At 42.3% G+C, this 21,735-nt stretch overlaps 2 protein-coding genes across 4 annotated transcripts in view; both read left to right on the top strand.

Moving 5' to 3' along the window:
• gnas (GNAS complex locus) overlaps positions 1–10,125 on the top strand; it is a 49,694-nt gene extending 39,569 nt beyond the window's left edge. For both annotated transcript variants that reach the window (XM_029247816.1, XM_018742319.2), the window contains exons 6-12: positions 7,282–7,336; positions 7,671–7,744; positions 7,862–7,920; positions 8,089–8,209; positions 8,383–8,513; positions 8,617–8,684; positions 8,823–10,125. In XM_029247816.1, coding sequence (XP_029103649.1) covers positions 7,282–7,336; positions 7,671–7,744; positions 7,862–7,920; positions 8,089–8,209; positions 8,383–8,513; positions 8,617–8,684; positions 8,823–8,969 — 655 coding nt within the window. In that variant the 3' untranslated portion in view covers positions 8,970–10,125. The remainder of the gene's footprint in view (positions 1–7,281; positions 7,337–7,670; positions 7,745–7,861; positions 7,921–8,088; positions 8,210–8,382; positions 8,514–8,616; positions 8,685–8,822) is intronic.
• Positions 10,126–12,961: 2,836 nt separating this feature from the next.
• On the top strand, positions 12,962–21,647 carry nelfcd (negative elongation factor complex member C/D). Of its 2 annotated transcripts, none has more exons than XM_029247890.1 (16): positions 12,962–12,989; positions 14,406–14,472; positions 14,853–14,965; positions 15,682–15,791; positions 16,010–16,119; positions 16,607–16,714; positions 17,024–17,176; positions 17,537–17,667; positions 17,982–18,147; positions 18,498–18,632; positions 19,232–19,371; positions 19,469–19,583; positions 19,667–19,762; positions 20,005–20,145; positions 20,468–20,597; positions 20,924–21,647. In XM_029247890.1, exons 2-16 carry the CDS (start codon positions 14,416–14,418, stop codon positions 20,956–20,958), a joined length of 1,740 nt encoding a protein of 579 aa, XP_029103723.1. In that variant the 5' UTR covers positions 12,962–12,989; positions 14,406–14,415; the 3' UTR covers positions 20,959–21,647. The 2 variants fall into 2 exon arrangements, with proteins under 2 accessions (XP_029103723.1, XP_018597851.2); XM_018742335.2 differs by lacking the exon at positions 12,962–12,989 and adding an exon at positions 13,145–13,219.
• The last annotated feature ends 88 nt before the right edge of the window (positions 21,648–21,735 follow it).

Below are 21,735 nucleotides of genomic sequence, written 5' to 3'. Positions count from 1 at the left end.
TTCCTAGTGCTTAGAATGCAGTCTTAATAGAGTGACTATCTTACTGCTAGAAAATACAACTGTTACTGCCTGAACAGGACAAAGATGAGCTGAATGTTTCATTGTGAGAAATACTAGGGGATGTAATTTAGTGCTATGTAGCAGCCAGTCTAATTTTATAAAATGACTCCCCACAATTGGAGCTCAACCTTTGGTTAGAAACAGCTCTGTGTTTCTGTTTTTGGCTCTTTCGGTTCCTTCCACACTCGCTTTCCAAGATGCTGCTGTTGAGTCATTTGTACCAAACACCGTTTGCAGAGCCTGGCCAAAGCCAAATAGCCAAATTTAGCATAGTAAAAGGACATATGGGGTGCAAAAAAAACCTTAAAACAATATTTTAAAAGTGAATGTGTGTTCAAATAAAGGAATTTTTTAAAATTCAGAGTAAATCTTTAACATAAAGCCAACAAACTGATTCACTGGGTTTATGTATTTAAGCACAGATGGTCAAATAGTCTTCTCTGACTTTACACACTGGATTATGCAGAGATTTATCATGCACTCATGTAGGGGGCTTTTTTAGTAGAACATCTATTCACTTTTTGCCAGTAACAAAGGTTGTGGAAACTGGTACTGTTAGGCCTGGAATGTTAAAGGGTCTTGTATCTGAAGACTTTTTGTGTGCTGGGCTTAAAGTTGTTAAACTATCTTACAATTTAAACATTTCTTCAGTATTTTACTAGCTTGTTACAAAACTTCATTTTAAGTTTTTCCTTTTGGGACCTTAAATTGACAATTGATCTCATTTTAAAGCCAATATCTTATACAAATGTTAAGCTTGTATTTCAGATTAACATTTTCATGATAACCTTGCTTTTAGACAGTGGATGTATTTTAGTCCCATATCCAAATGCCTAACTAAACTGCTTTTTAAGTATGAGATGGACACCTAAACATTTTCATTTATTAGAGGTTTCAGATGGCTGCAGATCTGCACTGAATATGGTGCTTATGGAAATGATAAAATAAATCCTCTTAACCATCTGCAGAGTACGTGGTGGTGGTGGTCTACAATCTGTATGAGAAGACCCCCCCCATTATTTGCGGTCTTGCCAGTGTAATTATCTGGAATGCAAATTAATAGGATGGCAATGATTTTTTTATTTTAAAATGCAAATATGCAGTCCTGATTTGAGATTGCAGCTGTAATTTGAAATCATGACAAATTGTTTAAGTTTAAGAACAACTTGATCAAAATACTGAGGTAGTGCGGAATAGGCACCGTAGGGGAGATGCCTGGAGACAATGCAAGAATGGTTGAGATGGTGAGCCAGCGCAGGGAGGCAGGCCACTGTTGTCAGGGAACCCTCTCTTCTCATCGTGGAAAATATGCAGGGATGCAGAGGAAATGGATCCTGCTGGAGAGGCGGTCAGGGGACATGGGGCTCTCTGCAGCAGCACCTTGGTCACCACACTCAAGGAGGCAAGGCAGTGTTGTGACGGTACCTATGCGGTGTACCATCCCCATCAGCTTTTTTGTGTGTGTAGTAGCGTCTCTGCAGTGACAGAAAATGGCTGGGACTGAGTCATTGGTTGGGGGAGGGAGTGAGGGTGAGATTTCACTGGAAAAGGGGCTGGGGAAGAAGTTTCTTGAATCCTAGAGGTTATTTTAACTGTGTGTATGACACACAATCTAATGGCAGCCTCAAACCTTTTGTGTCCAGCTGCATTTTTGGTCATGTTGCTTCTGCAGAACCTAAGCACAGACAATGTACATGTTTAATCAACAAGTTACTGTTATGCAGTAACTGCCCCCCCCAACATACTGTCCATACCTTTTAGATGCATCCACCTTTATGTAATTTCCTTAGGGGTTTCTGCCCTTTTTAAATTGTTAGAACAGCAGTAAGGACCTTGGCTTGCTACCTGAACGTTATGGGTTTGAGTATAGTACCATAAAAGTACTTCTGCATTGCCTCAAAAATCCCACACCAAGTGGGTGAAAGTCAGTTGGTTTGGGGAGAAAACAGGCTAAGAAATAATACTTGTTTTGGAGACCTCCCCCTTCCCAGCCCCCACCACCTTCAGCTCTCCCAGCTGCCTCTTCCTTGATGATCCCTCTCTTCTACCCTCCCTTTGTTTCTTTCTCTTCCCTCCCTTCTCTGGCTCACTCTGGCCCCACTCCAGTCACACAAGATTTGGAGCTGATAGTCTATTTATAGTGCCTATGGTTCTGTCACCATGGCAACCAAGCTGGAGGCCAGGGCGCCAGGGAGCTATTTTTGGAGCTGTTCTGTAATGTCAGACACAGCTCTGGCGCGCTCTCTCTCTCGCGCGCACGCCTTTTCACTGTCAGGCTAACTTCTGGAGAGGTGTGTTCTAGCTGTGTGTGGTGAGGGGGATCAGCACCTTGTGAAGTCAGTTGGTGTAGCTGGATACTTGACTCTAGTGGCTTCACATGAAACAACATTTTTGCTCAATCTGTTATTCCATTAATGGAAGTGGTCTTGATCTCTGGTTTCAAGGGATTTTTTTTTTTTGGCAGGGGTACATTACCAAAGCATTAGTATCAAATGATACTTGATGATGAGCTTCTGTAACTGTAAATTTTTGAAGCACATGAGTCACCATGGTTGGGGAAACGATCATTGCCCCTCAAGTACTGCAAGTTTCCTTGCTATGTGGGGAGCCTTTGTAACCCTCGTCACTTTACCAGGTGGTTTGTGGTGCTCTAGGGCCTTTCCTGGAAGAATCAAGTGTACAATGTTTGTTTCTCAGATTTACATGTGTGGTCAATAAGTCAGGCAGTTGACTTGAGCCCTCCTTGGTATTGGGGTCTGCTGCCTTCCCCTGGGCCTCCTTACTTGTACCTGCCCTCCCTCTTTGGAATCTGGGAAAGCAGGGTAGAAACAAGATAAAGGCTACTATGCTAACTTTCTTTCGCATGAAGTGTAAACTGGAGCAGTTAATGGCAAACTTTTTTTTTTTTTTTTATAAAAAAAAGTTTGACAGTTGAAGTCAGACGGGTAGATCGAGTTTCTAAATTGTACACGAAGACACGCTTTCGCATGCACTGGCCAGTTTCCTCGGCTCCACTCTTGTCAACTGGCTCTCCTGGTTTCCTGTCACCTGCCAAGGGCTGCGTGCAGAGCCCTGGATGTGTTCTGAGAAACGAGGCCCCTGACAGTTGCATCAGCTACGTACAGGACGTTTTTTTTTCCTCCTTCTCCCCCTCTAAGTGTGATGCAGACAGATGTTTGTTAGCAAGAGTGTTTACGTGCTGTGCGTCACGTTAACGGCTCAGAGCCTGGCTTTCGCCTTGACTTTAAGTTATGGCTCCCCATGACGTCCATTCAGCCTGTGTCAACATTCTCGCCGTATCATGGCAGGGTTAGGAGAGTCCCTTTCCATCCTGTCCCTCAAGCCCAGTAATCCAGATTGCTGATACTGTTACCTTAACAAGATAAATGGATGGTGAGACCATTATCAGCTTTGCAGCTTGGTGCTGTCGTATAAGCAGCTAGCTGACATAGTGCCCACGTGCTCTCTGATCCCAGTGCCAGGTGTCGCTCGGGCTGTGCACACGGAGGGCTTCTGGGTTTTTAAAAAAGCTAGTTTGAGGGAAAGGACTTGCAAGGTTTTGCTTGTCTGAAACCATTATTGGCAAACCAACACAAAAGCAATGACACCCCACTGTCAAACTGTTTTGAACAAGTAGCTTGGTTGGTGGGGGGGGGGGGGGGGTTTGTGTGTGCGTGTGCGTGTGCGTGTGCGTGTGCGCTCGTTCGTTCCCTTATAGGTCAATTTCTACTGCTTGTCTATGTTGCTCTGTACTGTTGTGGTGCAGTTTCTTGTCACCACAACAGAATGCAGAGCTAGAAATGTGCTTCAGGGAGAGATTTTGAGTATCTCAGATTCTTAGATGCACCCACTGAGAATTGCCACATTTACACCAAATGTCTAAATTAAGTCTCCTTAACCTGGTAGGCAGTAAAGTCAGAATGGACAAGCAATTTGTTCCCATGATGTGGCAGTTGACACCAAAAGAGGGAGGTCTAACTTAAGTGACTGATTTAATGCATCTTTTCTTTTCTTTTTACAGTGCTCAATGTTTTTTGATCCTTTCACTTAATATAAGCTAACATTGGCATGAAATTGAGCTTCTGGTTCAGAAGCCCTAAGATATTCTGAATGAATAAATGGAGCATCAGATTTTTTTACATTAAAAGGTAGAACTTTTAGCTCAACTGAATGTTCTTGGCTACCACATCTGTTAAACTACTTTACCCACTTCTAATTTTTACTGCTGCAGTTTAAAGTGAGGGTTTAGCTTCCTCAGTGGTGTTACAGCAGTAGGTGAGATTAAAACTGGCAACCTTCAAATCCAAAGGGAGCAGCTGAAGTCAGTACTATGCTACCAGCTGTCCCAAGTATTGATGACTTATTGCTTAAAAGACAAAAGTGTCAAGTGTTTTGGAACCCAATGGCCTGAAATTTTTCTGGTTTCAAACTTATTTAAATGTAAAAACAAAACATGTTTAAATGTTCTGAAACAATTAAGAATGAAAACAAACATTTGACTGCATGCACGCCTTTGTATTTGGAATAGACTTTATGCTCATTCAGTAAGTGTTCCAAGTCACACACTTTCATTTTGGAATAAGTTTATCAATTGGAGAAAATGAAGAATCCCAAAGGAAACTTAAAAGAACCTGCTGGTCTTTTCAAAAAATGCATGCAAGTCATGGTAATATCCAAAGCATACCATAATGGTGCTTTGTACAGAAAGCAAATTTTCAAAAGTCCTCACCAGCCCTAGAGAATCAAGCTGTGGACAAACTAGTTTTGTGGCCTAAAGCTAGAAATGAACTCATTTGTTAAACCTGGCAGAGCACATCATCCACAGAATGCAATAATGGGACCAGGTAGCATAGTGTAGTGTTTTTACACCTGCTGCTTTTGAAATCCAAAGACCTAAAGGTGCCTGGTGTGAATCCCTCCTGCTGTAGTATGCGTGAGCAAGGTTCTTGCCCTCAATTGTTCTTGTAAGGGGGGGAAATGACTGAATCTGCAGAAATACTGTAACTGACATGAGTTGTGCTTCAAAGTACTTTTCCTACCCGTTTAAGTTTAGACAGGTGGTCCCTGATTTAGGATTGTTCCATGAAATCCATCGTAAGTTGAATGCATTTAATACACCTAGCCTACCAAACATCATAGCCTAGCATATATGCAATGGCCATTATGGGCTTGCTGCCTTCATCCTTGGTTTCTCCTCAAGTAATTGCCTTCCTGCTCTCATCAGTAGCAAGAGATGCAGATGGGCGTTTCTGTGGCATTATGGATGCACAAAATGCAATTGTGTGGCAGACCGGGAGATGCAGATCACTGCCCAGCATTGCAAGAGTATCACTTGCCCGGGAAAAAAATTCAAAGTATGGCTTCTAATAAATGTCTATCACCAGCTTGCCATCGTTAAGCCGAACCCTTGTAAATCAGGGACCGTGTGTGCATGTATACGTTTCAGAATGTATGAGCAATAGTGTTTGCTGAGGCTGCGACTCCCTCTAGCTTTACTCTTTCATTCCGTGACACACTTCGGTGTACAGCTTTGCCCATTGAATGGTGTGCATCCTGCCCATGATGTAGTGCAACTCATGGGTCATGGTTCCCTTTTGTAAAGTCACTATCCATCATTCGTCTCTGTAGATGGGATCTTAGTTAAAAGCACATGGTGAAAGGGCTGATGTTGCCAGTCATCCAGGCTCTCTGTGGATGTGTTCCACAGTGCTTTGACTGACTGTCTGTCTTTGCACTAGCAATGGGGGCACTGTGCTGATGTGCTGCAAAGGAGCAGCTGGTATGTCTGGGAAGGTTGTAGTAGAGGTCTTAATTCGGTACATCCACCTTTTGTTTTCAGAGATGATCATGAGTGCTGAGAGACTTCTCTAGCAAGTCATATCAGCTGTTCAGTGGAATGATGCAGAACCTGATGGTTCACGCTGGCCTAACAGTCCAGAGGCAATTTGTGTACCATGTGCATTTTTTTTGTGCAGCATGAGACTTCATTTCTCATTCTGTGGCTGGACTGATTATCTAACAGAGGAAATGTAGGAACAAGGCATATGATTCATGGTGTAGTAAATCTCAGCACCACTGTATGAATGGATCAATTAGTCTTTTAAAGGAAATGTACATGTTGCCAGAGGTATCTTTTTTGTACTTTGCCCAAATTTGAGACCAGCAAAATGGGAGAATTGCAACTATAACTTGGTCCCTAAAAGGTGTGTGCATGTGCGCGCAGCAGGGCCCAAACAACCCCCTTGCAAGCATCGCAGCCACACTATCCGGTGCTTGAGCTGTTACTAGAGCAGACGCTACTATTTAATTTGACTAGCAGGGAGCACTATTATTGGAGTGCCTCTATTAATAGAGGGAACGTCTATAATTGAGCTCATGTAGCTGGATTTTTAACTGCGGGCATGACTTCAGAGCCGTGGGGGTGTGCGGAGCCTCATCTGTCTTATGACCTGTCTGCCGCTACACCCCTCTGCATGCCTCTACTCCTGAGCTGCAGCCTTCCTGTCACATTCCACCCCTCCATGGCACATTCCTTATCTGAGGGGTTGCATATCTTGGCCTCTTCACCTGCCCTGACGGTTCCTTGCTGCTGTTTGGCAAACTCAGCCACCGGCACGGCACTGGGTCAGGGGCTCCTTTGGTCTCCCCGATCACTTTAAGCAGTAATTTGAGCATACCACTCTTTGCATCTTGGACAAATGTCCCCCAAGAAGGACACCTGATGTGAATTCGAGTTACGGTAGCTCTTGGCAGGCAGTGGCCCTGCTCAGCCTTTTGAACAGCGCTCCCTGGGTTTGGCTGCTAATGAGCAACATCATGCGTGATACACTGCAAGAGCAATCCTGCTGAAAGTATTTCATGTTACCACTAAACAAGCTATTTTTGTGCTTGTTCAAGAATTTTGGATGTAGAATTGTTCCTTTGACTTGCTTTTTGTTTGTGTTCAGGTATGCCTTTCATGGTCACTTTACCAGAAGAGCCGTAGCAATTTTTTTGTGGGGGGGTGTTCCTTCCCAGCCCCTCCATCCTTGTACTAGAGCAGCTCCTTCAACTATAGTGTGTACAGCTGAATGAGCTGGTGACTCACTGCATGTCACTGTTCGGGCCCCTGGCAGGCACTGCGTCCTCTGCTGGCTGGCAGTGGAACTACAGTGTCTCCCACCCTGAGTGCTGCAACTGGCCTACATCCTGTATCATAACTTTCCTCCTTTATTCTTCCAGCTTTCTGGACAAGATTGACATTGTGAAGCAGAGTGATTACACTCCCTCAGATCAGGTACATTGGACCTTCATTTTTTTCTTATTACACAGGCATTGCAATTAATGAGTTTCTCTTGTTCAGTGATGCTTCAACCTTTGAGGCTGACTGCTACAGATAAAATAATATGCCTTGCTTTGAGTTGCTGCCTAATGGAACAGCAATGGGAAATGCGTCATTAAATGTTCCTGTATTAAATGTTTGTTTTAAAGGCTTGCTTGTATTTGATTCAGGTGTTCAGTGCTTAGACCACATTTTACCATACAAACCAATTCCTCATGCATACAAAACTTATGGCATCTGATTGCAGTGCCTTGGACTCCGATTCTATAGAGCTTGCTGTCTTTTACAGGATCTGCTGCGATGCAGAGTACTGACTTCTGGGATTTTTGAGACAAGATTTCAAGTGGACAAAGTAAACTTCCAGTGAGTAGAAGTGATTTATTGAAGTGATCATTCCCCTAGAAGCTGTTAAATGTGGACTGACCTGTACATCCACAGTTCTATTAGAAAAGAACTCAACTTTGTTCCTTCTACTCGCAGTATGTTTGATGTTGGGGGTCAAAGGGATGAACGCCGAAAGTGGATCCAGTGTTTTAATGGTAAGGCTACTCTTAGGGTGATGGCGGTTTCACTGGATGTGAGGATTAGATGACACTTTCTCTATCCACAGCTGCTAATGGTGTGGTTAGTGTCCTATAGACAGATTGCTAGGTTAAAGTACAGGGTGGCTGTCCAAGGTACCTGGAGCGCTTTCTTTGTCCTCATAGATGTGACAGCCATAATTTTCGTGGTGGCCAGCAGCAGCTACAACATGGTCATCCGGGAAGACAATCTGACCAACCGCCTTCAGGAAGCTCTCAATCTGTTCAAGAACATCTGGAACAACAGGTAAGGAATCTGGTAATGTTGTGGTGAATGACCTGATGCTGTGGCTCCCGTGTTTGGGCAATATTTAGTCAGTTTATAGCAAGCTGTTTAAACGAGACATGAAAATGTATTTGCAAAGTACTTTCCCACTGACAGTGGGATCTCTAGCTCCATGGATTTGTCCATCTCCCCAGGTGGCTGCGGACCATTTCTGTCATCCTCTTCCTAAACAAACAGGACCTGCTAGCTGAGAAGGTTTTGGCAGGGAAGTCCAAAATTGAGGAGTACTTCCCTGAGTTTGCACGCTACATCACTCCAGATGATGGTGAGTCCCATTTCATTCTCTGGAGGAGATATATATGTTGGGGAGATGTGCATAGTGCATGTTTTAAAGACCACTGGGGACAGTAACACTTTCTGATCTCTAGCATTACCTGAACCTGGAGAGGATCCGAGAGTTACCAGAGCAAAGTATTTCATTCGAGACGAGTTTCTGGTAAGTGTCACATTTGCTGCTATCTCTTGTTATGATGTTACTCCTTGAGATGAAATTATAGAAACAAAATTTAAAATTTCTTTTATTAAACTGGAGCATAACATCACTGCCAATGGGCCCTGTTCTTGGCCGTTTCAGAGGATCAGTACAGCTAGTGGGGATGGCCGGCACTACTGCTACCCGCACTTCACCTGCGCCGTGGACACGGAGAACATCCGTCGCGTGTTCAACGACTGCCGTGACATCATCCAGAGGATGCACCTGCGCCAGTACGAGCTCTTGTGATGGGGAGTTGGTGCAAAAAAAAAAAAAAACTGTCAAAAGGCCCTACCCCCCCCCCTCCCCATTCACTCCTTAATCCCCACCTGTCCTCTCCTCCATCCTTATTGTGTTCTCCCATGGACTCCTTATCTCAGCGTTTCAATAAAGTACAAATACAGCGCAATTTCAAGACTTCTAAACAGCAGTGATCGCAAGTTTAAAAAGGAAAAATGAAATAAACACCACCTGAAAAGCCAGAACTGCTGAACTTCGACGCACTTTGTCACGGCGCTCAGGACTGTGTTCCCATGTCACTGTACACGCACACAGAGGTACTCTTCAGCATCTCCCTCTCAGACCCTCCTCGCAGCACCCCCAGCACTCATTCTTTTCCTATCAGAGCAGCACACTGCACATAAACACCCACTCACCCAGAGACACATGCACATATACATGCTTTTATTCTGTTCAGCTGCTGTTGGTCCTGAACAAGAGAGCACTGCCTGACGGGCTCCTCCTCCTGCTGAGATGGACACCTCTGTGCCAGCATCGGGGAGAGTGATGGACAAGTGCAGGGCAAGGAAGAATGTAAACCAATAAATAAATGAGCTTAAAAGATTGTAAGCACAGTCTGCCTTGGGAGGGCTGTGTGTGGGGAAGCGTTTGACTTTAATTACACTCAAGCTCACAGGACTGTCCTATGTTCTTCAAGAGTAAAGTGGGAGGAGACAAGAATACAATGCATAACAGAACTTCATGCAGTGCAAAAAAATTCAATCTATATATAGATATTTATATGTGTGTGTATAAATATATGTATGTATTTTATATAATATATGTATGTATATATACATACATATAAATTTATTTTGCTGTAATACACAAGTCAGCTCTTCTATTTGTTAATCTCCCCAGTTGTGTTGGTGTACACTATGTGTGCACGCGTGACCTGCCGCTGTGCACCGTTCTTTCCCCTTCTGCCATTTCTCTATATATCCCTTTCTGTCCTTTGCTGCCAAACCCTGTTGTTCTGACCTACAATCTTTTACACTCCTGACTGTAAAGTGTCTTTTTTTTTTTTTGTTTTTTTTTTTGGGAGCCTTTGTTATGGAATAGTTCTTATAAAAATATGGAATACAAGAATGACCAATGGGACAGTCATCTGGAAACACAGGCCCCAGACTCCCCTTGCTCATGGTTTTTTTTTTTTTTTTTTTTTTTTTTTTTTTAAAAATCTTCCTGTGCTTGAGTCTCCTGACCCTCCACCCTCAAACCCAGGCTTTTGGTATGTCTGTCTTTATTTTACTGCTGGACTATTATTCTTGTACAGACTGTAAAATGTATTATTTTGTACAACTTTATTGAAAAAAAAAAAACTTGTAGAAGATCCCTGTGCCTTGATCACGACTGTACGTGTAAAATGAGCTAAGATGTAAGGTTTGTTTCACTGCGCTGTACAGCTGGGTTGGCCTTCCCCGCTCCAACACATCATTCGCTCTTTATGGGGGAGGGTGCTGCCCATAGCTTTTTGTTTGTACATTCTTTTTGCCTTATTTCCCCCCCCCCCCCCCCTTTTTTTTTTTTTTTAGTATATTAAATTTTTCCAATACGTTATGTACTTCATCAGCCTGCATTTTAGGAAGAACAGCAGGGATGCGATGTGTAACTAGCCTGCTTTTTTTTTCTTTTTTCTTCTCACAAGGGAAATTCAAATACAAAAACATTTTCTACATAAACCTTTTTTTTTTTTTGTTTTTTGCTAAAAAAATCATTCTATTAATGTTTGGGTCATTCCTGGCATTGCACCACAGAGGCTAACTCCTGTGTGCCCTGATGGGAGGGCCACGTGTGTGTGTGTCTGTGTCTGTGTCTCTCCTTCCCAGGCACCAGCGTACCGCCAAGATCAGCCCCCTTTCTACAACACTCTCACACACATCCCCTTACACACTAAACCATCTGAACAGCCTTGGTTTTGGGCCACTCTGTTGCATGTGCATACTATTTTTTATTTTTTTTTCCTTTTAATTTTCATTGCCCCTCATTACCATATTTGGAAAAAATGAGCACAGAAACTTCACCGTTCCCCTCCGTTTGAACTATTTTACACGTTTGTTGCACGATGTTGGTACAGCGGTGAGGGTGGGAAAGAGTTAACCAATTTGCATTAATTTAGTTTTTTTTTTTTTTTTTTTTATGTTTTCAAGTTAAACTCGCTGCAGCAATAAGTGAGTGTAATTTTAGTACCAAAAACCACCTGGCTTTCTACTTTTTACATTGACTGTTTTCAATGTATCTTGCTTTTTCCATGTGTCTGACTTTTCCTGTACATTTTGTACAAAGACTTCAATTACAGCTGTAAAGGCAGAGAGTAATACTGTTTGCGTTAACCCCCACGCGCACACACACACAGGGAAAGGGGAATGGGGTTCAGTAAAGTTTAATTGGTTTCGCTTCTTTCCAACACGTTACAGTGCCGTGGTGGTGTGAAATGTAGGTTTTGCAGTCGGGGCCCGTTTCCCTGTAGCCTTGATACGTGTCACCACCTGGGCTCAGATGGGACCTGCTTGTGCTACCTGGTTCATTGCCATTGATAAATTTCCAACATTTTAATTTAAAGTGACCAGCTGCCATAAAACCAAAATCCGTTTTACACCGCGAGGCAGTATTGAAAGTGAACGAGTGTGAGCTCCTATACACCCGGACCTTTGCAAAGAAGACGATGACTAATGAAACAGAAGGTGCTCCTGTATAAGAAATATTCGCTATGAGTTCACAAGATCTCCGGGTGCATTTGCTGGGCACGTATAGGTCAACGGCAAGGTCACGAAGGTGTCCAAGGGCACCGATGGCTTTGTGGTGAAGACTCAACCTCATTGAAAAATTGGGCTTAATAGGCAGAGTTGAATTTAATTTGCCTACAAAGTAAAATACATGTGTGGATTTTGTAATGATACGTCAGCAGTTCTGTAATATCTCAGGTACCTCTTGGTTAATACATAACATCCACAATTGGTACTTCCCTATTAGTCCAGTGTAGGCTGAAAAAAAAAATATATATATGTAGATATAAATATTACATGGTATTAGGTATTACATGGATGCTCTAAATATATAAATATATGTAAATATATATACTGTATATATATAATATTTAGAGCATCCATGTAATACCTGCTCTCTGGTTTATATCCTCAAACTGTTTATAGCTGAAGGTCTTAATATCTGCTCAGGTGAAATGCTCAGGGTTTAACAGAATCAATAAAGTGCTTATGTCGCATGCTTCTGGTCACATGTACAAGTGTACCTACGTGTATTTGGGGTGGCCAGAGCTGCATGAAGGAAAAGAGCGTTATCGTAGGCTGTTTTGTCCTATATTTTCGACCATATATGTTATTGTAGGATAGAGGACAGCAGGCTGAAAAGGGGATGAATGCGGGTCCCTGTGGCTCCGAGCGACCTGAGGTTTTAACCCCCACAAGGCCATCGGTTGCTCTGGGGGTGAAAGGGCTCCATGTACCGGGCCAAAGGTGACCTTCAGAGGCATTCGGCCATTTCAAAGCACAGTCGTAATCTGAGATACGTCCAAATGGTTTACAAGAACTCAACTTTACCAGCGGTTTCATTTAACACTGCTACTTCATCTTATGTTGAATTTTTCACCTGAGTGGAAAGAGACATTTACATCTACACTATTCATTTAGCAGACATTTTTTTTTCCCCACAGTGATGCACAATGATTATTAACCGGTGATTAGCTGACACCTTTATCCAAGGTGACTTATAATAGTGTTTGATACACTACAACCATCCACCCTTTTGTACGGCAGAACGGTATGAAATATCCACACCCACACACACCAGTCACCAATCCACCTGAAACACGTCTTGCAACTGTGGGGGGAAACCGGAGCACCAGGGAAAAAAAGAACCACACGAACATGGCGAGAACAGGCAAACTCCTCACAGGCTGAGTGGGACTCGAACCCACATCCAGTCGCACGGCCCAGGAGAAGGAGAGAGAGGCGCCGCGTCAACTCTCGTTCGGTGAGTGTGATGACATATGTATGGCTTTCTATTTAGTCTTTTCGGGTTTTTTTTTCGGCGCTTTTGCATTCGACTTTGAATTGGTACTTTACACAGAGACAGAGATCGTGTGGAGAGCCGTTCCTGCCGCGTAGCGAACCGAAGCGGGCTCGAGGCGCGCACGCGGACACCTGTCCTATAATATATAGCGAGTAATTCGTGAAGGGGAACAACGGGTGGTAAATACTGAGGTAACTGTCGATTCTAATGGGTCATACGGACATATTTTATTTTAGAGTGAATGCAGCACGGGGCTCATTTAATGCATTAATATGTTTGTTTATCACTGGAATTAATGGTAAGTATGTCTTTGGTTTACGAGAATTCGGCGGAAGGCCGTACTGTACTAACTGTCACTGTGTGTGTGTTCGTGAAGGAAAAGAGTGACTTTATCCCCACGAGTCGCGACACAATGATTACGTCTTTCATAGACCCCCACAAGCAACTAATGTCCCCATAAGTTCCAAAAACAATTAATGTGTTTCCCCTTTAATAAACACACACACTCACAGCTGTAATAATCGCGGGGCCGGCGTAATAAATTAAAGGACAATCAGACAAAAATTATTTTTACGTCACATTTTAGAATTAAATGTCAAACTCTTCTAAAAACAAAAAAGATTCAACGGAATTTTTACTTAATTTTAACTTCAAACAGCGTGAAATTACACTGAACTGAAGCGCATTCTTTAAATTTAGTTTAGGTTAACGTTTAGTTCTTTAGTAACGAGTTATGGGCAGTAATTATTGGCTAATTATTTGCAGCTGAATGAATTTGAACAAATACGAGAAATAGTCTTGCTATAATTACCAATACATTTATTTTTTAATGTAACAGATTCACAAGTAATATATTAGGTGTCTTATCAGGACAGCCTCCAACAACTGAATAAGAACCTGTGTTAATTCATTTTAAATGTTGATGTAGCAAAAGCGATTCCATAACCCAAAATCAGTCTTGTACAATCAGTGATATATAATGTCAGGAGCAACAGGGCTAAGAAGTATAACAGAAATAGTTAGGTAAAGAATAGCCTAATGCACAAGTTTACAAACTGTAATTTTAATAGACATTTTTGGCACCGCAATAATTTAGTAAGTACCATTTCATTCCTTTCTGTTTGTAATAACTGCATATCCCCTATGTACAATTTTACAGACTCGCAAGAAAAGTAAAGTACAATATTTGTTGCGCAGGAGCGCTGCTGCGCTGCAGTATAACCTAGAACTGTACCGTTAGTGTTTTGCAATGACGCGTTAAATAAGCGCCAACTTAGTTCTCGGTTCTCTACAACTATAACGCACATAGATAATTTTCTAGCAGCATATTATGCAATTTCGTTTGTAATACATCCAAACTAATATTTTTTTATTTAGTCTTTCTCCAATGGAAGAAGAATATTACGGAACGGCTGGAGATTGGGATGGCCCAGATGGTGGCATGGTAAGCCTTGTGTAAGGCTAGCAAATTTTTTGACTTTCGTACAGGAAGCATTTGATTTGAATTTTGTTAGCTGAACACATCAGGGACAGACAGATGGCTCTTTTGAGTCTGACTGCGTGACTTCTGATTTGTTATTACTTCTGAGATAATAAACTTCTTAAAATATGTAATGGAACTAACTCAACTGTATACCAAGATGGTCGCTAGCTTGTCGAGGGCCAGCTGACGTTGTAGGTACTGTGTGTGACAAAAAAAATAAATAAAGTTTCAGTATCATGCGATCGGATAGCCAGGCAGGTTAAGTAGGAAACAGCCGCAGCCAGGTTTACACATGTGACATGGTTTCTCTGTTGGTGTCTCATGATGTCCCTTCACGTCAGGAGGACGGCTATGTGGAAGGGGAGTCCGACTGCAAAATACAGGAAGAATGTCTGCAGAAGTTCTCCTCCAGGGACTACATCATGGAGCCCGCCGTTTTCAATACGCTCAAAACGTAAGCAACACAACTCCTGTTGTTGTTGTTTTTCCTTGGTGTTACTAATCGTATGCTGGGCTTAGTAAAACCCTCACGTTTCATTTCTACGTTAATTTACTGTATGACGTCTGCATAACCGTAACAATTCCCCTGATTTACGAACGGCGCCACCAGCAAGTGATTAAATCACGATCTAAATTAATAACCGGGCAAAACTGTAATGTGTTATAATTAATTTTCAGTATTTTCATTTATATACTCAATTGTCACTTTTATTGTATGAACAACTTATGCTGTTCTCTTTTTTGTACTTGCGCTGTAGGTCATATTATTCTTAATAGTATAAGTGTAGTTTGAGAAACTGTGATTATATGAACATTAACAAAGACCATAAATATGTTACTGGATGTTTAATTTTGAAATGTAATGCATTTAACTGTAAATGTAGAAGATAAAGCAAGAAAGACTCACACACAGTAACCTGGCTCTTCAGGCCTAAGACTCATGTAGGAGCTCTTATGTTGTGTGTCCCTGTGATTTGACTCTCACTGTGTGTGGTTTCTGTCACTGTGATGGGACTCACTCTGTGTTGATAAGTATCTTGTCAGTTCTGCATATTGCACTTGCTGGCAAAAGCATTTTCATTAATCGGGTGTGTTTATACCGATGGAAGGAGTGAGTTCCTCATGTGATGGTCATGGTCTTTTTCAGTGTCCCTCTCTAACTCTCGACAGGTATTTCCAAGCAGGTGGTTCCCCAGAGCACGTTATTCAACTCTTGTCTGAAAACTACTCTGCTGTGGCACAGACTGTTAACCTTCTTGCCGAGTGGCTAATTCAGATGGGTATGAACCAGTTTTTCTCACAGGCTATATATGACAATACTTTGCGGTGCCAATTTATGTATACACATTAGAATGAATGCAAATATCTAAATGGCATAACTAAAATATATAATACTCATTACATATGAGAGAATGTGAATTTAGGGTTGGCATGGTGATGACCCGCAGTTGTTCATGGTTAGGAGTTGTCCTTGTATTTTATTATTCATGTTATACAGGTGTTGAGCCAGCACAGGTACAAGAGCGTGTAGAGAATCACCTGAAGAGTCTTCTGATCAAGCACTTTGACCCTCAGAAAGCTGACTCCATCTTCACTGTGGAAGGAGAGGTGATCCTTCACTTTTTGGTCACTTAAAATAAGTTAATGTTTGCTCGTTTTTGTAAATAGAACATAACATGTATAACAGTTTTCCCATGGGGTATGCAGTCAGTAAAATTTATATATGTGGTACAGACCGTAAGTTAGACGACTGGCCACTGTGTGCTGCTTATGTGCTGCATGCCTTGATTGCTTTCCATCCAAGCAGCACCGCATACTGGCCAGTCTTAGAACTTATTAACTGTACCACATGTGCACACACATTGTTTCAGTTGTTTCAGGAAAAAATTGTCTGTTGTTTTTGGTTAGTCTTTTCTGCTGTGAATTAAACCAACTTCTCCCAGTTCATTGTAAGGTCATGGTTTTGTAGCTGCACAGAATTATTCATATGAAATGATTTTCAGACTGTAGTTGACTCCAGCAGTCCCAGGAGGTTTGGACTTGTTTCAGCGGTTTACTGCTTGCTGAAGTAACCTTCTGCCATGCTTGCTTTCAGACTCCAGCCTGGCTGGAACAGATGATTGCCCACACCACGTGGAGAGACCTTTTCTATAAGCTGGCCGAGGCCCATCCTGACTGCCTTATGCTCAATTTTACTGTAAAGGTACTGGGTCGTTTCCCTTCATACCAGACTGGACAACGTAACTGTGTAATATATCACATCACGCATAAAATATTTTCTCAAGATCCTGTCAAGAAGTAACACGTTGCTATGTCATTATTACATCATAACTGGTGTGCTGTGTAGTTCTTAATAGCAGTCACTGTTGGCGATGGAGGTTTCTCCTGGTCCTGTGACCTAGTTTAAAACGAAAGCTTGTTTAATTTGAGGTCATTTTGTTCGGATTTAATCTGTTGGCCCTGCTCAAGAGTCCTACACAAACCACAGACTGACAAGCGCCTTCTATCTCAGCTCATTTCAGATGCAGGCTACCAAGGTGAGATCACCAGTGTATCCACTGCATGCCAGCAGCTAGAGGTGTTTTCCCGCGTGCTGCGGACCTCCTTGGCTACGCTGTTAGATGGTGGGGAGGATAATCTGGAGAAGAACCTTCCGGAGTTTGCTGTGAGTTGTATAGCAGGTCTTCTTCACTACAGCAGCCTTTTACTGACAATCAGGATTACATATTTTTATTCAGTGCAAAAAGTGATTTTATTTTGTACATGTGTTGCCTTAATTTTATTAGGTGCTAAATATCCTAGACCCTTATGTGTGTGGGTTTTTTTTTTTTTTTTTTTTTTTTTTTTTTAAATGTAATGTCTGTGACGTAAGTTGTAAGATGCATTGTATGTACGTCTTTTATTTTTATGAAATATATAAGGGGTGTTTTTTTTTTTTTTTTTTGGTCTTTTTTTTGGACCTACTGTGAGGTTGAAACAGAGACTGGTCCGAGGGTTTCTCTTGTGTTTTCTATGTTTCCTGCAGAAGATGGTGTGCCACGGAGAGCACACATACCTGTTTGCTCAAGCTATGATGTCCATTCTATCCCAGGAAGAGCAGGGAGGCTCTGCTATGCGTAGGATTGCTCAGGAGGTGCAGAAGTACGCTCATCAGAGGTATGCCTCTTCACATGGCCTTTGTTCCAGGCTTGTCCTTGATATGAATGTAATGCTCAGATTTACAGAAAATCCAAGACAGTCCATTCAGCAACACCAAATTTTCATCTGCGTGTGATTGTATGACTGCTTTTTGTGAGTGTGTTTGCATGTGTGCGTGTTCCTTGCAATGGAGGCATCGCATCCTGCCCAAGTTGTACCCCACATTGCACACAGTGGTTGTGCTAAGAGTCCTTAGTTTAGCAGGTGCTGTCTGGGGGGCACTGATGCCTTCAGACATCGCATTAGACTGGCATCACTGTATTTTGTCTCAGGGGCCATGATGCCAGTCAGATCACTTTGGCCCTGGGCACAGCAGCAGCGTACCCTCGTGCATGCCAGGCCCTGGGGGCTATGCTTTCCAAAGGAGCACTGAACCCTGCTGACATCACCGTGCTGTTCAAGATGTTCAGCAGTATGGATCCTCCCCCCGTGGAGCTTGTGAGTGCATTCTATTTTCTCTGTGCTTTATTTCTTTATGCTCGTAGTGGTATTTTAGTGTCGTTGTATGCAGCTGTTTTTACTGTTGACAATTAACAAATAGTTGTATTTTACCTTGATTTTAAAACATTTTATATTAAACATATAATATTTTATAAATATTTTTTATCGTGGTTTTGCACCTCATGCTTTTTTTGTATTTAATCAAGTTTCTAGAACTACTGGATTTGCAATGAGGTTTTTTGTTAGGATTTTATATAAACTTGCTTTAACGTTGTGTTACTGTGAATTTAAGGTCCTTCAGAGCTGTTTTTCTTTTCAGCAGCGGTTTATGTTAAATTTCTCTGCAGATACGAGTACCTGCCTTTCTGGACCTCTTTATGCAGTCTCTGTTCAAGCCAGGAGCCAAGATCAACCAGGACCACAAACACAAGTATATTCACATCCTGGCATATGCTGCTAGTGTGGTTGAGACCTGGAAGAAGGTGAGTCATTGTAGACCTGAACTAAATTTAGGAAAAAAAAAAAAAATACTGCCTTTAATACAGCAAATCTTTTATTGTACCTGCATGAACAAGTATTCTTGCCCTTCTTGTGATGTTTTGCTAAACAGATGTTCCAGTTGTATTGCTAACTGTTCCAATCCCCCAGTGCTTAAAGCACAAGTGCGATCGATGAAATAGCACTGTCTTCCAGGTGTTTTACATGACCTGCCGCCCTTACAGGGAGTGCTGGAATAGGTGTGTGCCTGAGTTCACCCTGGTGCCCAAGTTGTGTTGGGGACACTACACGCATGTGTAATTGGCCACAGCTAAATACTAAAAACCTGCATAAAAAGATGTAAAAACTGTACTTCAGCGCTATACTTCAAATATTTTTAATATAATGTCACTACTGAAAAAGTTACATGAATCATATTATGAAAATTTCACTTCCACTATTGATAACATAATAGCATTTAAGTAACCCAAAGTAACATGTTCAGCTCATTTCTCTTATGTTTGTTTTTCCACATATTAACCATATAGTGGTAGTTCTTGAGCTGCGGTTTTCATTAAATCTCCCCTCCTCTGTCCACCTTCAGAACAAACGAGTGAACATTAATAAGGATGAGCTCAAGTCCACCTCTAAGGCTGTGGAGACGGTGCACAATCTGTGCTGCAATGAGAACAAGGGAGCCACAGAGCTGGTGGCTGAGCTCAGCACACTGTACCAGTGCATCCGGTACGTTGCCCAGCATAGCTCAAACCTCCTGGGGTTACCACACTGTCGCTCCCTTCTGCGTTCCTGTTTTCTTCATGTGTCTGCACTTCTCTACCAGTTTCCCGGTTGTGGCCATGGGCGTACTGAAATGGGTGGACTGGACAGTGTCAGAACCCCGCTACTTCCAGCTACAGACTGACCACACTCCTGTGCATCTGGCACTGCTGGATGAGGTAATGTGGCCTTAAAATCAGGGATGTGCTGCAGCAATGTGTGGTTTGTACTATGGTTCTGAAACACTGTCCCATGTCCTCAGATCAGCACCTGCCACCAGCTCCTGCACCCTCAAGTGCTGCAGCTACTCGTCAAGCTGTTTGAGACGGAGCATTCCCAGCTCGATGTCATGGAGCAGGTCAGAGACCACACACACACACAGCAATTTGTGCTACTTTGGTGTCTGGAATTTCCACTTTCATACATTGCAACACACACACATCCATAAAGGCACAAGCTTCAGGTGCTGAGCTCCATACTGCAGGGGAATATGTTTTTACCATTGAACAGAGTACACTGACAGGAGCCTAGTTTACCCAGGATTACATGTAAAGCTGACACTTTGACTGTGAACGACTATTTCCCACAAACATACCCCAGCTCGAACTGAAGAAGACCCTGCTGGACCGCATGGTCCACCTGCTCAGCAGAGGTTGTGTGCTGCCAGTGGTCAGCTACATCCGCAAGTGCCTGGAAAAGCTCAACACTGACATTTCACTCATCCGCTACTTTGTCACAGAGGTGAGCGTAACTTTCTACCTGGATGTCGGTTGATAGCGTCTAGTATGCATTCTGCAGAAGAACATAAGACACTAAATATATTAATAAATAGGTTAGTTTTGGATTACTGTCAGATGACAGACATACAGACTTTCTCTTTTGAGGAAGATATTAAAAATGAGTACTTTCTCAGTAGAGTCACTATTATTTGTTGTTCATGCAACCTTTGTCCGATTCATTCCCTTTTCTCCATCTCATTTCACGTTGGAAAAAAGTTTAATTAGGACCTAATCCAATTCTGAGGTTGCCTGGCCATTTTCACATTCTGCCTGTTTTTCCTAAGGTGCTGGATGTGATCGCACCTCCTTACACGTCGGACTTTGTGCAGCTATTTCTGCCCATCCTGGAGAACGACAGCATTGCTGGCACCATCCGTACAGAGGGGGAGCACGACCCTGTCGCCGAGTTCATTGGTGAGCCTCACCCTAGTACTGTGCAGAGACTTTGAGAACAGGCAGTTAGGAGGAATATTTGGTGGCATTTTTGAAAACCTGTAATCACTAATTGGTTTAAAATATTACTCCAGTTGTGGCTCCCTCCTTCAGTTGTGACCAGGAAACTGCAGACACATCAAAAGCAGAAAAAGTAAACTTAATGGCTTGTGTATGAAGTGACTTATCAGGATCATTAGGTGTCCAGTGTCCAAGGTTTAGTGTCTTTTCTGAGGTTTTGCCCAATACAGTCATGTTGAAACATCTAAAAGGTTCATGTAAAATGCCCCCCCCTCCTCCCTCTTCAGCTCACTGCAAATCCAACTTCATCATGATGAACTGAAGTGTTTGCGCTAAACAGCAGTGGATGGCCAGGTGCACAGGAGTGCTACTGCGTCCTGGATGGCTCTGAAGGACAAGTGTGACACCAGTTAGCCAGCTGGTCCTGGACTGGTCTCTTTCCAGGAGCTAGCGAGTATAAGGGCATCCTCTTGTTGGTTTGTATATATAGACTTTTACTTGAAGGTACAACATGTTAAACTTGTCTTGACACCAAGGTGAGAATAGGGAGGGGGGGGAATGTAGACACTGTGTTTCTTCAAGGTAGTCTGGTACTGCACAGAGATTGATTATGAAGACATTAACATGTGAGTTGTATCAGTTTTTTCCTTCCTTTTTACAAGTTTATGATCTTATAAATTCAAAGTTAAAGGTTTTTCAAAGTATGTAAATTGTGCTTTTCTTTTACTACTGTGGAAGAACTGAAGGTCCAGATAAATCTAGACCTATGCCCCATTAAATGTTTTTGTGTACAAAGCCTCATCTGTCCCATTCACTTCTGAGTAGAGAGAATTTTCTTATCCGTGTTAGCAGCATGTGTATAAATACAAGCAGAAAGTCAAGGCAACTCTTTCTTTAAAATATTGCACTAGGATCATGCATACACTTAGTGAAGCTTACACATTTTATTTAAAGAAAATATAAGGCACATAAAACTAAACGTAGCAGCCGGCCTCAGAGGGTTTCCTCCAAGTGTGAAACGTGCACTTTCAAATTGTATTCAGTGTTGACTGATTGTGTGTCACAAACTGCAAAAGGCTGTTTTTTAAAAAAAAAAAAA

Source organism: Scleropages formosus, chromosome 22 (genome assembly GCF_900964775.1).
Source record: "Scleropages formosus chromosome 22, fSclFor1.1, whole genome shotgun sequence".
Lineage (NCBI taxonomy): Eukaryota > Metazoa > Chordata > Actinopteri > Osteoglossiformes > Osteoglossidae > Scleropages > Scleropages formosus.
This window is presented reverse-complemented; position numbering and strand designations above follow the sequence as displayed.

Coding starts and splice junctions, on each gene's coding strand:
- nelfcd (XM_029247890.1), top strand. CDS start 14,416: ATGGAAGAAGAATATTACGGAACGGCTGGAGATTGGGATGGCCCAGAT. Junction 16,715..17,023: donor TGCTCAATTTTACTGTAAAG/GTACTGGGTCGT, acceptor CTTCTATCTCAG/CTCATTTCAGATGCAGGCTA. Junction 17,668..17,981: donor CAGAAGTACGCTCATCAGAG/GTATGCCTCTTC, acceptor ATTTTGTCTCAG/GGGCCATGATGCCAGTCAGA.